General features: G+C 30.9%; 1 protein-coding gene across 4 annotated transcripts in view; it reads right to left on the bottom strand.

Annotated features, from left to right (window-relative positions):
- Positions 1–584: 584 nt before the first annotated feature.
- The window catches only part of LOC148607426 (sodium-dependent dopamine transporter-like), a 58,621-nt gene continuing 39,014 nt past the window's right edge, over positions 585–20,191 (bottom strand). For all 4 annotated transcript variants that reach the window (XM_088547275.1, XM_088547272.1, XM_088547273.1 and 1 more), the window contains 11 exons: positions 17,504–17,819; positions 17,081–17,219; positions 16,356–16,490; positions 14,700–14,803; positions 10,359–10,483; positions 8,345–8,457; positions 7,762–7,890; positions 5,933–6,032; positions 4,469–4,569; positions 3,633–3,800; positions 585–2,878 (listed from right to left, as the gene is read on the bottom strand). In XM_088547275.1, the coding sequence (XP_088403401.1) occupies positions 2,762–2,878; positions 3,633–3,800; positions 4,469–4,569; positions 5,933–6,032; positions 7,762–7,890; positions 8,345–8,457; positions 10,359–10,483; positions 14,700–14,803; positions 16,356–16,490; positions 17,081–17,219; positions 17,504–17,819 (1,547 nt within the window). In that variant the 3' untranslated portion in view covers positions 585–2,761. The remainder of the gene's footprint in view (positions 2,879–3,632; positions 3,801–4,468; positions 4,570–5,932; positions 6,033–7,761; positions 7,891–8,344; positions 8,458–10,358; positions 10,484–14,699; positions 14,804–16,355; positions 16,491–17,080; positions 17,220–17,503; positions 17,820–20,191) is intronic.

Genomic DNA, 20,191 nt, shown 5'->3' with positions numbered 1-20,191 from the left:
CATCATTTGTTTTTGTTTGTTTAGTGATGTCTTTGTAATGTACAGTAAGTAAATAGCAGTATTTTTAAAAAGGATACCTACCTTTATACCAGTTTCTGGATCTGTTATATACTGCATATTTTAGCTTACCCTTTAACATGCATAAGACTTATTGGCATTTTTTTGTTAAAATGATGATAACCAAAACAAAAATAGATATACGAGCTGTTACAACATTTATATGTTGAAATGATATCACAAAGTATTGTTTCTATGTAACTTTCACCAGTTCTATATTAGGAGGTTTACATGTGGTTTTCCAATACGGATATATGGGCCATATGCTTGAACAAATTAAATTATTATGGATTCCTTCATGGAAAAAAGGATAATTTTTATGATTAGGTACTATAGTGCAGAAATACCATTAAGATAAATCTTGTTCTTCCATGTTATGAAAAGATACATCATATACCTGGTTTTTGCATTAGATATTATGCATTAAGATCAAAACAGTGATTCAATGTATAGTGATTTAGATTGCCTTTTGTAAGACATTTACCAGTGTATCATCATTAGAATTCAGTGTGATATTCAACATCACCTTCAACATTTAATAGTTTTTATTATACAATATACAAATGAATACAATGTCACAAACAACACGACACAAAATTATATTGAAATACTGTATAACAGTTTATGATATATAGAGTGACCATTTAAGGCACTTCTTAAAGTTAATATAAAGCTGAGTTTACAGATTACAAAGCAAGCTTTCATAAAGTTTAAAGATTCCATTTTGTTTTTTAAACTCTATCATAAATTGTTGACATTTACAGCTTATCTTGTATGGTCAGTAATTGTTATGAAAAAGCAACAATCTGATATCTGAAACATATATTTAAAAAAAGTAACCCAACATACCCAGATTAAATCCCCTCAAAACTGATCTTTTCTCCTAGACTACCATTTGATCTCCACAGCATATAAGAACTTGATAACAAATCAACAGAATATTAGAAAATATATTGTTTTTTTGACTGAGTAATCTGCCTTTGATAAATTTGAAGTGGTTTTCAATTAACTCAATAAACTCGTAAAAAATGATATGGCTTGTATGTTTCACCCCATGTCTAATTTTAATGGGAAAAGACACTAAGTATCCATCACGGTCACCTGATGCTTTGACTGAAGTTTTTATCTCATTTACATTTTGCATACGTAGCTTAAGTAAGATCATAGTTTATCATATATATGAGATAAGGTAAAACATCCCCCTTATTTTCGACTGATACACCAACACCGAGATAACACTGAAAACAACATCCACTTTTTACATTATTGCAACTTACACAAGAATTTAAGCCACATCTAAGTTCCAATATATATATTAGGACAAAACATTTATATATATATACACACTACAGCTTGGCATATTTTGCCATTTCAACGTTCTTGGTGGAGTAAGCACATGATAAACAAAACCTAAAACTGCATTTAAGTAAAACGATATTCTTGTGCGTTATTTTGTCATTAGGTCATGTATTTTATGTTTTGCTTATTTCAATAAATATGAACAGCTGTACTAAAGCATATGAAACTAATGTCCTTATATTTCCATTGCTTACAAATTAAATGTTTCCACCATGAACTAGCAGAAAGGGCATAGTCAACCACCACTGTAGTGTTGGTGTGAATTTATACATGTACCCAGAATACAATGTACAAAACATATTTACATTGGTTAAAGGTTAAAATATTGCACATCATTAATATCCTTAATATCAACATCATAATACTTTTCATTCTTATTTAAGCTTAAAAATTTCATATTGAGATTAATTATTAATAAATGAGATTAATTATTAATTAATCTCTACAGCTCTTCGTTGATTGTTTATATTTATAGTGAGTGATTGTGATGTATCACATTGGTTAACTGATTACAAGAATTTATTTTTTTCTCAATTTATCAAATATAATTCCCCTATTTTATTGAACTATCATGATTTTTTTTTGGGGGGAAGGGGGGGTCGGATGGGGGAAATGAAGGTACCATTGTTTGTCATTCCTCTAAAATTTAGATAATATCAACTGCTAGCTGCCTAGAAATAGAGAACAATTAATTATAGGCAGTCAAAGAATGGTCTTTTAATTATATTAAGTGAAGTCCAGTTGAACATGAAGAATGGTGTTTATACTGAAGCTTTGAATTTCAAAACTGATAACAAAGTCTTAACATGGTGTGTTAAAGTACACTACGTATCCTCATTGTCATCACTTAATAAAAATTGGTATCACGTGTATAAATTGTAAACTCCTTCAGTAATGAAGGTTTGAACTATTTCTCCATTCAAGATGGAAAAACTAAAATTTTTAACATGCGAACTTAGGCGAGCATGTTAAAATCTTAATTTTACCAAAGAGAGTGGAGAAATAATTTAAAATCAAGAATAGGCTGAAGGAAAATCAGTTTCTGCCAGGAAATCGGTATGGACTTTGGAAGATTATAAATGGTGGGGAAATACTCACAGAAACTTAATCATCACTTGCATTAGAATGTGAGAAACAAGAATCTTATTGCATTATTCATTTTTCTGAACTGACGTCAATGATTTCATTTTGTAATTATTCGTCCATTAATAATTATTTACATCCATAGATCATGCTCAAATACATATTGATGCAAATGTAATTTATAATAACCAAACCAAAACCCGTCAAATAGTAAATCTAAATCAAAACCACCAAGGAGAAAGGGATACACAACTTGACCGCTTTATACATTTTCTGCCACTACTAAAACATCAGCTCCTCCATTCATTCGAATGTCATTTGTAGTTGCCTTTATATAATTGTCTCTGTCTTTCACTGGTTTAAGTAAGAATCGTATTCTCTACAAATTTGACAAAAAACTGTTACACTGTGTTCTTTTATGCTTTTACTACTTGATCTCCGAAAGACAGCTCAGATAAATTGTTCAATATCGAATAGTTACTTAGTTCTTCGATTGAATAATTAAAAAAATGAATTAGTCGAAATGTTAAGAGTAACAATAATGATCTACTAGACTGTGGTAAGCTAAAATTTGAGAAGAAAAACAAACCTATTTTTTTGTAGGATTAAATAGAATTAAATCAAAAGTAAAATTAAATAAATATGAATAGAACTCAGTGTACATATTATTTTAATGTTATTTCTCAGTAAACGAACAAGTCAAAAAGTCACAATTAACCCATTCTGCAATTATAGGTACCTACTGTTTTGAATCAATAGCAGAACATGAGATATATTCTTTTTTTTACAATCTTTTGGCCTTTTATCAAAAGTTTTTTTTATGTGCAGTTTTGAAGTATTTATATTTATGTTTGTCTAGCAAATATACATTGAACAAAAGCTTATGATATCAGTATGAATATCCATGGATATTTAGAAATCTAAACGGCACACTTTAATAACAAACTTATAATACTATGGAATTATTACATTCAAATACATGAATGAAATTTCGACACGATCTTGACGATCAAATATTTTTGCAAAATTTCGATTTTTAGACGAATGATTTTTTTTCTCAATCAAAAATCAAAACCTTTTTGATTGTTTTCCCTTGATATTATTGTTTATATATAAAGTTATTACAAACTCACTTCTAAAGGCGATCCTGATGCCCTTAAGAACCCAATAACAGCAAACAGTGGAATGCATATTACAGAAGACCCCGCTACGAACCACCCTATAACGTTAGCTAGAGGGGGATACTCGTACGGTCCATACGTTATTGGCCGGAAGGATACAACTCCATAAAGCATTACAACCTGAAAATAAAAAAAAACATATATTCGCTTTTGAGACGGAGACTGCGATGACATATAACGAATGCATAAAACCCTCTCTCTTTTGAGTAGGGCGAGCTATTTGTCGAATGTTATATTCGAGAGTAAGATTCACTTTCATTTTTCCAAATTATACGCATATCACTTTAATATCTTGTTTAAGGCATCAAACAACTGAGTAATGTGTTATTTCTAAAAATCGAATAGGTCACGTCGAGATAAACAAACGAAAATAGTTTTGATGTATATATTGATGATTTATCGTCAGTATAGGAAAATGATAAACTCTATAGAAATTTTACTTAAACAAATCAGCTCGGCTGTAATATTTCTTTAAGTTAACTGGTGCAAAATAGTATCAAAATATATTCCATAGCTAAACATAAGATTTGTTGTTTATTTTGTCCCTTTAATATATTAAAAAAAATAAATATCGATGTTACGACTTTCAAAATTCTATATTATCGCATATTTCAAGTCAAAACTTAAATTTACCTTATTATTCGTAGTTCAATTAAGAGTGTGTGGATAAGTATAAGTAAGTTAGTAGAGGTTAAAGTTCAATGGTATCGTCTATTTGTTTTTTATCCAAATTTTCAGTTCGTTGTCTTAGTGCTTTAATTTACAAAACTATTTTTTTTATTTTTTACCAAAAGAAAAATAGGAGCCACAAACATCCAGCAAACTTTCCAATAAATACCAGGTTGATGTCCAATCATCATCTCAATATCACCAGAAAATCTTTTAACTCCTGTAAAATATAAATTCCCTCATCGAACCAGTAGTTCCTCTTTCATTTACGGTTTGCTTAGAGTACCTCCTTTTTTTTTTTATAAAGAAAAAGTTTTGCTTCGGTAAGTTGGTCGAGTTTAAAGTTCTGTTAGTATTTATCATACATATTTTCACAATAAACCACATGGAATTAATGGAATACCTTCCACAAACAAGTGGAAACAACAGTATTAAATTTTGTTATTCCCTAAAAAGACACAAAAATACGGAATAAAATTCATCCCCACTACCCCTTCCCCTCCACCAAAAAAAAAAAAAAAAAGAAAAAAGAGGAGAAAATCTTAAACCGACAACAACCAAAATAGTAGCGGAAAACACTTCTGGTTCCAATATACATATTTAAATTAGACACTTAAAACTGAAGCACAACCAATAATAAAAGTTACAATCGCACAATTGGAAGTTCCCAGAAATAAAACATCTCGTACTTGCAACAATAAAAAAAAAAAGAAAACATACAGACAAACGAACAAACGAAAAAAAAAAAAAAAGGTTAATTTTCAGATGAACGGGTTCACAGATAAAACAGTAATTTGTACCGGTAATATTGACCAGGAAGTGTCTCTACAGTGGTTTATTGTGCAACAATATTGATGCAATATTCATATTCATATTTAAGTGCATTATGGCATTGTTTAAGTTAACGTGCAGATTGTAATCACTTCTTCAATAACTACTTGTGTACAGCAAAAATGTTTTATTTGTTTGTTATATTGCTTCAAAGAGTTTTTACAAAAAACAACAATGACGTATTCTTTGGTAATTAAGTCTTCAGTTCATTTCTCATGTCCTTTATTGGAAAGAACTTAGCGTACTTTAGGTTTATTGACATTTTCAAGAAATATATTGTCCTGGTATTTGAATGCAATTGACTTGTTTTAACCACAGTATAAAATACGAACGCGTCAAAGACGTGTCAAGGACTTCGAAATACGTAGTTGTTACTCTTCCACAATGCAATTGGCATGATTAAAAATGTAAAAAGTAGTTAATTTAGAGTGACAATAAAGCGTCTGTGTTTAGATTCCTCAGTGTTTCTGATTGCTCGTACAAAAAATCCGAGTTTGAATCGTTTTCTCGTTGTTTATTCTATTCATGTGTATCTTTCGTGATCCTGTACAATATATTTATCTTCCAAAATCAATCAATAAATCAATCGATCAATCAATCAACTTATTTAGAGAAAAAATGTAAGATATTACCATTAAAGGTATCAGGAATAGCTATTCAAGCTGAACAAAGTTGAAAAAACAAAAAAAAAACAAGACAAAACAAAACAAAAACAAACAACAAAACAAAAAGATAATTTGTTTGTTACTCACCATACGCCCAAGAGACAACCATTGTCTCAAAGAAAACTGCAAAGAGAATTGAGTGTCCTGCAGCAAAATTGTCCATCAGATTAACAACAAGTACGCCTCCCTGTAATCAAGTAATATGCATATCATTATATGCAAAATCATCAAAATTCAATACGTTTTAATGCAGTTGCAAGCTATGCGGTTTTGGTTTTTTTTTCGATTACAACACATAACGATTCTTGATCTCTCTACCAAGGACGATGATTGTGATTTACCGTCTATGTACTGGATTTCGAAACTTCACAAGGATCCATAAAAACAACGTTTCATAGCTGGATCTGCAAAATGTACCACCAAACCTCTTTCAAAACTTTTAACTTCTATACTCACAACTGTCAAAGAGGGTCTACAGTCCTACCACAACACTTGTTACTCCTGTAGTGGTATTAATTCAATGTGGATCCTGAAAAATTCGAAAGATCTTTTGGAGACAATCAGTTCAAGACTATTATCTGAATATAATAGCATTAAAACCTATGATTTTTCAACATTGTATAGTTATATTCCCCATACTCAGTTAAAATCCCGACTTAAAACATTATACATCGTTGTTTTTTCAAAAAAGATGGTACATACCTAGATACAAATATATAGTTTTTGGTAGAGATTCCTCATACTTTTTAAGAAATAATTCCAAATCATTTTCCAAATATACAGAGGAAGATGTTTACAAAATGCTGGAATTTTTAATTGACAACATATTTGTCCAGTGTGGTGGACGTGTTTTTCAACAAACGGTCGGCATTCCAATGGGAACAAATTGTGCTCCTTTACTTGCTGACCTATTCCTTCACTCTTATGAGGCTGACTTAATAGCTGATCTGATCCGAAAGAAAGAATATCGTTTGGCTAGATCCTTCAATCTGAGTTTCCGCTATATAGATGACGTATTATCTTTAAACAATCCTAATTTCGGGGATTTGATACATCGCATCTTCCCGAAAGAACTTGAGATAAAGGATACTACAGACACTGTGAAGTCAGCCTCATATCTTGACCTACACTTAGAAATCGATGGTAAAGGAAAACTATTGACCAAACTTTACGATCAACTCGGCGGGTGTTTCTAGAAAAGCAGAGCACGCTTACCCTACCGGTGCACCTGGTCCATGCTCCCAGTTTTTAGTGGAGTCCGAGTTGCTCATTTACTTTTGTTACTTTGTATGTATGATTTTAGTTACTTTATGTTCTGTATTCCATGTCTGGTCTTTGTCCCTGGATTACATTCTTTTGATTGCCGCTATAACCTTGGTTCCCTTGATTACTCTTTTTTAAATGATAAAACTTTTAATCGTCTTAGAAATAATTAGTGAGCAAGAATGTTTTGGTTTCCCTCTTGCAACCGCAATATTACCAACATTTTTCCCCCAATATATCTATTGTAATCTTAAATAAATACAACGACGTTTTCATGTTTTCTACAACCAAAGTGACTTTGTTTATAATATTGAAAAGTTGTATATTGGAAATTTAAACATAAAAGAAGCGAGAGTCTATTTTTCCTCTGGATATCGCTAATTCATCGTTAAGTATAATTAACAAAATCCATATAAAATATCATATTTGAGTTATTTAATAGTTGGTCATATGTTCATCGATGAAGCTATTTATCAGACGTCAAAAAAAAAAACCACTACTAGTATATCATTATATCAAAAGCATTAACATTTGTGTAATGTATCGGAATCTAAATTTCAAATTAAATCTAAAATTCAAATTTTATAATGTAATCAGTCTTAACACTTAAGCTGTCCACTAACATGATTTTTATGCCAAGTATACATACGAACCTCAGTGCAAAATGCTAATCCAACAAAGAAATAAAGTGAAAACAGACAAGCCACAAATAATTCTCTATGCTTCCTCAAAACGGGGAACTCATCTGACAGAGCAGTTATAATTGCTTCTGATCCTCCGAACTGGAAAGTCATAAAAATAATGCACTGTTACATAATTATGGGAAACTTGTTTTAAATGTTATATTTTTAAAGTGCGTCGTCTCATGTGGTTTTAATTTGGATTTTGTTTCTTGCTTCGTGTGAAATTCATCAGAGTTCGTGGAATTAACATTATCAAATTTACTCATTTATTCAAAACTAAACAGAACAAATAATGAAATTTCAAATGTGTATACAGTTACAAAAATAACTGATTTGAACAGTTTCATGAAGACTCATTTGCGAAAGCCTACATAAGAACTACTACATCTAGAATTATTTCAAGAGTAACATTTAAGAATAATCCCAAATGCATGTCCATTGTAGCATAATGTTTACGAAAAAAAAATCCTTCTTAATTTATCTTTTGTCAACTAAAATCAAACAGCAAACAGAATCACTATAACGAAGACATTCTTTATTTTTATATACTTACCGAACTATCTAAACCAAGTGTGAGAAGCATTAGGAAGAAAATAACCGCCCAGAACGGCGCACCGGGTAATGTTGCTATACCTTCTGGGTATACAATAAATACCAAACCAGGACCTGAAGTTAAAAGACCAATTTTTATTACATAGATAGCAGTGTTTTATCGAATGTTCCCTGTGTAATAAATTTCAATAATTCATACTGTAAAATAAATTCGGTAATTTCATTCTCGGACTTTCTCTCGCCAAAACGTCACCACTTTGATATCAATCCGCCAATCACAGAATTTAAAATTAATGTTGAAATATCGATAAATTATGAAGAAAATCTATATAATAAACAGGATAATCAATTGGTTGTCGTGAATAACCAAAATATCATCACTAATGTCGAGAACGCTTGAGGATTTAACTCATGCGCGGAATAAGTTACGCACACTCGTTAAATCTAGGCGTTCCGCGGCACTCGTGATAATTTTTTGGTTATTCACTCTTTCCAATTAATTATCCTATTAATCTTACTGCATTGGAAAGTAAAAAAAAGTATTATACGAAAAGCAATTACAACCGTCGGTGATTGATTTCGAGAGTAACCTTGTTTATTTGTTGAAATAATAAAGTTTGTTCGTTTCATTTATATGGCTTTAACATTGATTAGAAAAGAAATACCATGAAAGTACTTTTATTCGGGTGTAAACATTTTCTTAGTTTAAGGGAGTAACGTTAGTTCGTAGATTCTTGAATTCGTGGATATGACAACTCAATAATGCAAATGAAAGGAAAATTCCTTTTCGCTGGGAATCAAATTTCGTGCTTTGCAAAACCAAAGAAAACTAGGAATATTGGCATCCTACGAACAATAAGACTTTCACAGTACTGTAAATGTATTAATTTTCGAGGATTATTTCAAGTGAACGCATTCGCGGGTTGTAATTTGTTGTTACATAGATTACCGTTATTTTATTATTCGGAAATTTGATCCGTTTTTTGTTTTCTTTTCGCCGTTGCCCTCTACACGTTCTCGCTGATGTGTATTTTACAAGCATGTCCTAAATATGTAATAAACATTAATTTATTCCGCAATTCGTCCGGTAATTGTAACCACATGTTACACTTTATATAATAATGTCCTATGATATTGACCAAATCAACTTACAGATGGTCCTCGCAAGAGAATCATTTGCCTATCCAGTTTCTATGATTGTCATATGTGGTTGAATTACTTATCGAATGTTGTTCATCTGATGTCAGTTATTATATGATTGAGTAAATCAAGGGAACCAAGATTCGAGCAGAAATAAAAAAAATATAATTCAAGGATGCATACCAGACAGGAAAAACAGACACACACAACAAAGAAAATGAAATAATTAGAATAACACGTACAAAGAAGCAATTAAGCAAATGAGCAACTCTGACTCCTCTGAAAAGTGCTAGCACGGTCCAGGTGCAGTGGTAGGGTAAGCGTTTTTATACGGTGCAGATTGATATACCGCAACGACACACGAATTATTATAGTCAAGATATCGTAAGATTATCATATGACTACAATTTCATCATCGTAAGATTATCATATAAATACAATTTGATCATCGTAAGATTATCACATGATTACCATTTAATTATCACATGATTACCATTTGATTATCACATGATTATCATTTGATTATCACATTATTTCCATATGATATCCTTACTATAACATGTACTGAATGATTCCATGTTTTCTTTTATATTAAACCTAAAATAGCTGATATCAATATTGAATGCGACTTTGTAATCATCACTTGACTGTTTTACCGAATTTTCCTTCTTAACTGACATAGCCTGTTTTAATTAGGGTAATTTGTAAGATTCTTATAAATTATTTTCGAAAAACTCGTATCAACCTTCTATCATTCAAATTGCATGAAAAGTAAAGTATGATATTCAACTTTATTCTTATCATTTAAAACTGGAGCCGATGATTACAAAAGAAAAGATGAATAGTATTAATGATTATCGCATTTCTTTACTCACCTTCTTCGGCTACTTTAGATATATGGACCTTAGCTTTTTCAGCCATGTAACCTAAGATCATAAATATTACGAAGCCGGAAAAGAAACTGGTCAGACAGTTAATTGCACTTGTTATCAGAGCATCTCTAAAAAGAAGATGAGAACATTTAAGAACATCGAACGAAAAATGAGTACATCTTATCATATTCATAGACACCCTGACCTAATTATAATTTCATCATTTATTGTTTTTTTTAAATTATTCAAAACGATGGTAATTGACACTATCATTAATATTAGATCAATACCAGTTTTTTTTTTTTTAAAATCAGGTAGTTGATAAAACATCGTAAAACACACGACATAGTTAATCTGTATTATACAAAAAAAAAAAAAAAAAAAGAAAACAAAATATCAGAAATGAAATATCACAATAAAATGAACTGGTAATGAGTATTCATAGGTAGATAAACTTTGTCAAAGTAAATGTCTAGTACTTTATTAAAAAGTTTTATTTCAGTTTTGTAGAATGAAATAGTTATCTAACATTATAATTCATAAAGATCAAGAATACTGTAATACTGTTGTATCATGTAACTTTATAATTGTTATATTCGATGATATGAATAACAAATGTCAAAAATCTTTGGAAATAATAACATACCAGAGCATAGGGTAAACCAACATATTTTTGCTCTTTTTTATGTTGGATACAATTTATATCATAGAAAGGTCTACAACATAAATATCCTAACACATATGATACAATGTGCTTGTATTAGGAGTGAATTTAAACATAGTTATATGTGAGTTTTATGATTTAGGACTGAGTGCGTTTCAGGAGAAAACAATTTATCTAAGTTAAAACCACCTTCATCCAACTCCCTTAAAAATAAAGTATTAAAATAACAGATTAATATGGTAGTTATTTTTTTTCCTATCTGAAAACCGAAAAAAAAGTTTAATTGATAGAGATATAATATTTTGCTGCAGTTCACAACAATAAAACTAAATCATTTGACCAATATACTAGATAGGAGACATATACTTTAGAATACCCCCTACCCCACCACAAAACAAACAAACAAAACAAAACAAAACAAAACAAACAAACAAACAAACAAAAGCAAACAAAAAAAAAAAAAAAAAAAAAAAAAAACAACAAATAATAATAATAAAAAATACAGCGAATGGTTGAGCATGGTGTAATTCTCGGTAATATAAACGTCTTCTGTGATTCCACAATTGTACAGAAAACGGTCTTTTGATAGACGAAATCAGAATTGATAGACGAAATCAGAATCGATACACAGATTTTCAAATTTGACAGTATATTCTCAAGTAAATTATTTGTAACAGATACAACAGAGACCAATGTTAAGACGTATACACTCTATTTTAAGCATTTTTACTGAAATTTAATTTGTGCATCTATAGTCACACGTTATGTGTACACTTGACTTATAAAATATGTTATAGATGCATTTCCAGAATTTTAATGTTTAGGCCACATGACATATTAATCCCTTGATATTGAACAAATTAGGAAAAACTATATCTTACTGATAAACGATGATTTAATTTGATGTGCAAGTCTTAATTTGATGTGTAATCGTCCAACATCGTTAGCATCCGAGGTTAAACGACTACAACTATTACAGCTAACTTGGTCGGATGTATGTAGCTTCCTGAGTTCAAATCAAATCACTGCTGACTCGAACAGATAATGGTAATTGCTAGATAATTTGAGGCCTTAATTGGTAATTTCTGATTTTCCTAGATTGACTTCAAACAAGAATTTAAAAGTTCTTCAGCTTATTTACATTATCTATAGTACTTTGAGCACTTAGGGGATTCTGACGAAAAATTAACTGAAAAATATCTTGATGAAGTAAACAATTTCTTATATAGGTTTTAGATGTAAACGAAATTCCAGGAATAAATGTACCCCTAAAAGAATATTTAAGTCTCATTGTTTCTATGGACAAATTGTTCCTTGCAGACTCGGTTCATATTGCTTACAAAGTAAACATTTTCGAAAGCATAATATAAAAATGCAAATAAATTATATTGCAATTAATTTTTTTGGCGTTTTTTTTAAAAGAATTATGATATTAGAATAGTGCTGTTTTCAATGGGACCGATTCGTGATAAAAGTACGTTTAATTCGTTGCAATAACTGAGATAATCGTACGAATATACAAAAAGAACGATATGTTATGTGATTATAATCTTTTATATCATGAACATTACTTTATTCTGATATTAAGGAGGTAGACCTAGGGTAAGGGACACAACTCTTACAAATCATTGGAACATTTGTATTCAACATTTTACATCAATCTCATGAAAACACTGAAGTAACTTGGACTGATGTCATTCTGTTTCAAATGGAAGCTTGATAGACTTTGGTGAAATTGAATATGATACAAACATATCATTGTATTCACGAGTTATGCCCCTTACCCTAGGTATACTTCCTTAAAAATGTAGAAAAATAGTCGGTCCCTTTTTGGAATTGAAATAATACAACACAATTTCAGTTTTAAAAACCGAAAGCAATGGATTGCTCTGTTGACACTCTTCCAATTCGGCACTTTTGAATGAAGTCGGATGTTTAAATTCTGAAAATATATTCTGCTTAGATTTGGTAGGAGGCACATAAAATTGCACAATTTTCTAGCTAAGCTAATGGATTAGCCCTATACAAACATTTATATATTGTTCCATTTCTCCTATTTATGATAATATACGCATAAATATTGACAGTGGCAAAATTAAAAGCATTTCGTTCAATTTAAAAGACTCCTTGTCACAGGAAACAGAATGAGCACATACACGTTAACACTGATTCGTCACAAGCCTTCACTTTAATAGTTCATCGTATTTACATAGTGCTAAACATGGAACAAAATAATATTGTTTAAGAGAATGCATTAGTGACCATTTTGAGTCCTCTCTGGTTTGTTATTGGAACTTCAAATGCGTCTATATTGCTGTTAAGTGTGTCAAGGCTATATTTACTTGATTAGAAATGATAAACTTTTTGCAATTAAGTTGACACAAAAACGATCGAGATTATTTCACATGGATTTTACAGCAGCTTTGCTTTTACGAAAAGGTGGTTTAATAGTAAACAAAGGGACCTATACAGAGATATGAAATATAGTTATTTGGGTAAAAAGGGGGGGGCCGCAATTGTTAATTTATTTGAATAAAAACCTTGGATAAAACGTTACTGTCAAAAAGTTACTAATATATTTCACAACTGCGATATAACGACACCAACTCCTATTAAAACTATTTGTTTGGCACTACCAAATTTCGTATGCATTGCAGAATACCACACTCTTAATTTTGTATAAATATCTATGGCAAACCAAAATTAATATTTTGTAATATTAGAAAATGAATTTCTAATATTACAAATTCCTGATTTAGTAATATTATAAAATATCACACATTTTGTAATATTACAAATTGAATTTGTTATATTAGGAAATGAATTTGTAATATTAGAAAATCAGTCATATTTTTTAATATTACAAAAGGATTCTCTATTATTAAAAAATCGTAACTGAATACGACAAATCCATTTTCTAATATTAGAAAATCAATTTCTTATCTTAAAAATTCGTTTTTTAATGTTAGAAATTCAATTGAATTTTTAATATCAAAATACGTTTTGTGATATTATAAATCTAATTTGTAATATGAGAAAATGAATTTGTGATATTAAAAAAATCATTTTCTAATAATTGAAAATGCTAATTTTTTTCCATTTTGGCTTGCCATAAATATCATTATACTAGATATAGTTCTTATTTATTCATTTTGAGAGAAAACAACATTGTTGTATTTTTTAAGCATTGTAGCGCAATAGAAGTATGGCAACATTAGAAGATTCTGTTTATTTTATCATTGGTAATAGTTAACTAATGTATTATTTAGTTGTGATACGTAGTATGTAGGCCTGCCGAGAAGACTACATTATCAATATATATATATTCTATGGAAATGTAAAAATGTTTACAACTTTACCAAGATCGGCATTTAAGCCTGAAGTAATTTAACTACAAACATCTTCGTAATTTTAAATTTGTAGTGATTGTCCTTTTGTAGATCCAAGTCTAAAAAGTTGGCGGGGATTTCAGACACTTAAAAATATGGTGTAAGTGAAACCTTACTAGTATAACTTTATTTTTTTTTTTGATTTTATATTTTTAGTAACATAACAACCAATTCTCTGAGTGTGTTGTAATTCGTTTTTTGGATAAAATCTTCATGGATCCTCGTCCCATTGCACGTGTGATACCACAGTACTTCTATCGCAGTAGGAAACACAGTTTTACATTCACTTACCTATAGACATTATTATGGAGCTGATTATAACTTGCATATGCAAGCAATACACCAAACCCTGGTCCCAAAGAGAAGAAAACTTGCGTTGCAGCGTCAACCCATACCTAAATGATTTTTATAACTATCTTTATCTTCATGTTGCATTGTAAATGGTAGCAATATTTTATAATTTACATTCAGAAGTCACGATTCTTCCTAAGTCAAGATCTAGGACACACATGTGTTCACATAAGATTACATTTTAATTTGAAATGTTCTTGATTTTCCATTTTTTTCATACATTATAATGCATTTTCGTTTCATTCCCCAAAAATATAATTTTTTCATGCATTGACATTTTGGAATAATTTTAGAATTTTCTTAAAAAAATACACAGGCAAGGAAACTGGATATTTCATTTTAAAATACTTTTTTGACTGCTCCTCTGGTATCTTTCGGAGTTCATCCCAATGTTGTGTTTTATAGAGGAATATTTTTGAAACAAAACAAATGAAGTAGTGAGCAGATACTGCATAACATCGACTTAAAATACATAGACAAATCAAAATATTATACGGTGTCAAGTGAGAAGTTTCCATATATGTTTCCACAAGTTATACATTTACATTGCATGTCATTTTACATTGACAAAAAAATAAAAAATCACATAAAATATTGTACCACCAGTACCATAGTTTCTACGCAGACTTTTTGTATCGCGCTAGACATCTTACAATTAAGCTTCTGAAAGAGGGTTAAGTAACTACAAGATTTAAGTGATCATGGTAGAAGTTTTATGGTCGTCATCTTGAACTCGTGGATTGTTACGGTGTTTCTGGTCCATGATCCCAGGTTTTTGGTGAAGTCCGAGTTGTTCATAAACTTTTGTTACTTTGTATGTATAATTTTGGTTATTTTATATTCTTTGTTGTGTGTGTCCGGCCTTTGTCCCTGGATTACACTCCTTTGATTTCAGCTAGAATCTCGCTTCCTTTGAACACTGTCATAAATGTGGGGAAAAGATGTACATTGAGAAGGCGATATTGTATACTAGTGTTCCAAATGGTTTCCAGTCATTATTTAATAAACTATGGAAAATTTTTATGTGGTAATGTGTGCATTCTAAATCTTGGCTTGGAAAGAACCTTAAGAAATATCTGTTGCTTTGGATTTCGAATAGAAAAAAACATGTTAATAAATAGTATTGAATTTTAAATTTAAAAAGTAATATGTGTTTCTTTTTTAATTCTTCAACGGGTCATAGTTTTCCTTCCCTCGTTTGTCTGCCCCGGACTTGACTTTTTATGAGCAACTCGGCGGGTGTTTCTAGAAAAGCAGAGCACGCTTATCCTAACGGTGCTCCTGGTCCATGCTCCCAGTTTGCTTTTGATACTTTGTATATATGATTTTAGTTGCTTTATGTTCTTTGATGTGTATGTCTGTTTTCCATGTCTGGTCTTTGTCCCTTGATTACATTCTCTTGATTACCGCTATAACCTCGGTTCCCTTGATTACTCTTTAATATTATATACAAAAGATGGATGGAGATTAAAACTATATTAATATACAATCCAACTACATATGTATCACCTAAAATATCGAACACAATTTAATGATATTTAAAGGTAGCTTAACTCAACGATAAAGTACTTTCTCCTAGAGCTTATTAATATTTACCTGTGATTCTTGGAGTTTAGTGATGTTTGGTGTGAGGTAGTAATGTACACCTGTTAGCGAGCCACTGAGAGTCATGCCTCTAATCATTAAGATGAATAACACGACGTATGGGAATAAAGCTGTAAACCAGACAACCTACAAATTGCAAAAATTCTCATAACGTATTGGATGCATGAATTAAGACGATTTATGAGTGATTATTTCAATTTGTGTTTTATTTTGAGTGTAATACACGAGAAAACAAGACAATAATATATTCAAAAAATGTATTAACAACATTTTTTCTTGCTAATCGGCAAAAACGTCTTTCAATAGTCAAAAGAAGGAAAGTCCGTATGATAAATAGCAATATCTAGCGAAAACTGTCGCAATGGTCCTAACTTGGAACAGACATTTCCTATGGAATTTGTGGGTTAATAGCGTCTCCAGTCCACCACTGTCCTTACGGTTAATTGTTTCTGGCGTATAAGGTTGGGATGGCGATTGTATAGAATTCTTATAAGACTAACACCAAGCATCTATTCAACCAATTTTATCAAGTTATCTTATACATAAAAAGGAACGCAAACAATCAAGACACACGTTCATGTCGCGGCCAAATACATTCACTATTCATAGTTCAAACGACAATCATGTATCAATACTAAAAATGCTTTGATTATGAAATACTAACTGAATTTCTTGTTTACGTTTTGTAACATAAAAAAGTGCAAGCAAAGTCTTACCTTTCCCGATGTGTGGATTCCTTTCCACATACTGAAGTAACAAATTAAGTAGACCCCCAGAAGACACAGCATAATTTGCCAGTTAATATTACCGACGTCAAATATACCACTACTTTTGTGACTCTGCAACATACCGCGACTGAAACGGAAAAAGAAATATAAATGTACTGGAGATACAAAACATATCCTAAGGCAGATGTAACAACACCAAAGGGAAATCTTCGAAAAAAAAGGTGGAAACAATGCATTACCGATGCACTTCTCCGTCATCACAGTTCAATTGAAGTTGTTTATTTTAACGTTTGATCATTTTTTAATAAAACAATGAAGTTTTCAATTCAAAATGCTTTCTTCAAAAACGCTTACAATTAGAATTCAACCCAAACGGTACTATCATGACATTGATGTAATAAGTATACGAACTTGAAATATTCCTCTGCTGGAGATCTCCTATGTATTTCTGTAAGATTTAAAGTTCCGTTACTACTGGCGTTGCCTATTGCGATTTTTATAGGCTCAAAAATTGATGACAATGTCGTATTTCCTGTTGAATTAGCCCCTGAGGGTGGGTCACGGTAAGTTCCATCGTAACATAGTTCTGTGTTCCACTCGTGACCACAACTACTCCATGGTAATTCACTAGTGAAAGAACTGAACAAGAAATGAAGCGCCCATGCTATGATAATGTTATAGAAAAAGTCTGTGTAAAATGCTATAAGTACTACAGCCCATCCAATACCTAAAAGAAGAAGAAATGTCTATTTTAAACTTCGTTTTGCAGAAAAACTGTGAAGTGAAATTTCTTTAAAAAAGCATGTGCTTAAGGAAGTAGACCTAGGGTAAGAAATTCATGAAATCAGTGATATTTTTGTATCATATTCAATTACGCCAAAGCCTATCAAACTTTCATTTGAAACAGGATAAAATCGGTCTAAAACACTTAGATGCTTAAATGAGATTGATGTAAAATGCTGAATACAAACATTCCAATTCTAAGAGTTGTGTCCCTTACCCTAGGTCTATCTCCTTAAGTACATGTTTCTATTAGAATCAAGGAAAATGGGAAGAAAAAACTGTGCATATTTAATTTAAAATTACTCATTGATGTATGTTTGGAAATCAGTTGAGGCTTTTGACAGAGTTCTATGCTCTGAAAAACCTAATAGCTATTGGTTTCACAAAAAAACTATTTGAATGCTTTTAATTATGATGGTGCAGATAGTCAAATATTTGTCAAAAAGGTCGGTTATTCCTCTTGCCTGATGCCTACAGTTAATTACATTTAATGTGTAAGTGCAAAAGGGAAGTCAATGGGAAAGAACACAATCCCACAAACCAGAGCAAAACAGAACAGAATAAAATGACATATAACGAATTTATACTAACATGTATACAAGACAATGTATTTTCATAATATATGTAATTTACACGATAATTCACAGTTGTTAGGCAGTTTCACATAAACGATGATATCATTTGGCATTTAGAATAAGGCACATTCGTAAGACTATACAAAGTACAGCAACTAAATATTTTAACAAATATTCAAAATAAAATGTAAGCTAAAAGATGGTTTCTGGCAAAATATGCGAAACATACAGTTCAAAATTTTCGATGCCATTAATGCAACATTGTAATAATAAAAATGGTTTATTCCAGAAAAGGATCAAATTAAAAGAGGTCAAAAGGACAATAAAAAGACAATGATTTCTTACGTGGTGTTTGGGCAAGCTCAGTTTGTATTTTCGCGAGGTAAATGCAACACGTTTGCGGTAAACACTCTAGCAATTATTGTTTTATTGGAAAGCATTTCATCTTTCTCGTGGAACGAATTAACATGAAAGGGTCTATCAGAAATGGACATTTAAGAAAATAAATAATTCAGATTTGGCGCTTTAAAATCTGAAAAAGAAATGAAATAACAAACAGATGCTTGACATGCCTAGCAAACAGGGAAGCTGTATGAATGAAAATAGTGTAAATAATGCACTGTCTTCTGATATTACATTGTGCACTGATCGTCAGTTTGACAGATCTCTGGTGTTTACCAGGTTAAATCGTTTTTAGTTGTAATGTCATAATAAGCTTCCTTTTGTGACATAACGATTAAATTCACACTTAGACAACTGTTGGTTAATATGAAAGCTGATTATGTTCCATGGACCCATTTTCTTGACATAAAGTATCAAGCAGCTCCGAGCAACGTCTGCCGATGTTTAGAGCTTGATACAATATATGCAGTGGAACCTAGCTGTTCAATCTAAAATATCAAATCAGATAGTTGATTGATCTACTCACCATTTAAAAGAAGACAATTTAATGACAATTTTATGAACAAAACATGACTGATAATATATGATTCCGGAATACTAAATTGCGTCCTACATTTATTATTGCTTATACTTTATGCACAGTATTTGACAAAAAAGCTTCCAAAATGCAGTTATATATGTTTTTTTTCAATTGAAACAAGAGCACTTTTTTCAGAAATACTTTCGTATCTAATTAATGTAAAACATGTTTATTTTCAGTACCACTCCGTTAACATATCTTAAATCGTTGATAATAATCATGTAAAATTTAGTAGAGATGAGTTAAAGGTTTTCTTTTATCTTTCTCTAGTTAAAGTTGTATTCAGAAAACAGATAAATCGGTCACGGTCATTTGTGAAAATGTTCTGTATTTTCTTTGCACAATTTTGAAAACACGTCTAAAATGATTTAATATGAAGAAAAATGTCGATTACTCGAAAATAAAAACCACTGTCATTAGTTTCTTCGATAATAATTTCCACTTTAAGTTACTCTTCTTTCAGGATTATTGTTATTAGTTACAGTTCGATATAAAAGTCAGGAAGTTCATACATTCTACTTATACCGTTATAGAAAAGAAATAAAATCGGAATTATAATTTGATACACTACATTATCTACGTTTGTGAAAATACAAGGTTGTATACACATATATTTAAGTACAAGTTGTCATGTGAATCTGACATTATCAATCCATGGGTTCGGAGGGCCCACCGTGCACCCCCACGCACCACCTTCATGATGATTTTTAGGTACATTTATACCACCCATTACCGAATCAATTTATCGCCAAAGAATAT

The sequence above is a fragment of the Perna viridis genome, chromosome 9 (assembly GCF_037379345.1).
Source record: "Perna viridis isolate PV_CMFRI_1.1 ecotype Kerala chromosome 9, ASM3737934v1, whole genome shotgun sequence".
Classification (NCBI taxonomy): domain Eukaryota; kingdom Metazoa; phylum Mollusca; class Bivalvia; order Mytilida; family Mytilidae; genus Perna; species Perna viridis.
Note: the sequence above shows the minus strand (reverse complement) of the source record. Positions and strands in the feature narration are given on the sequence as shown.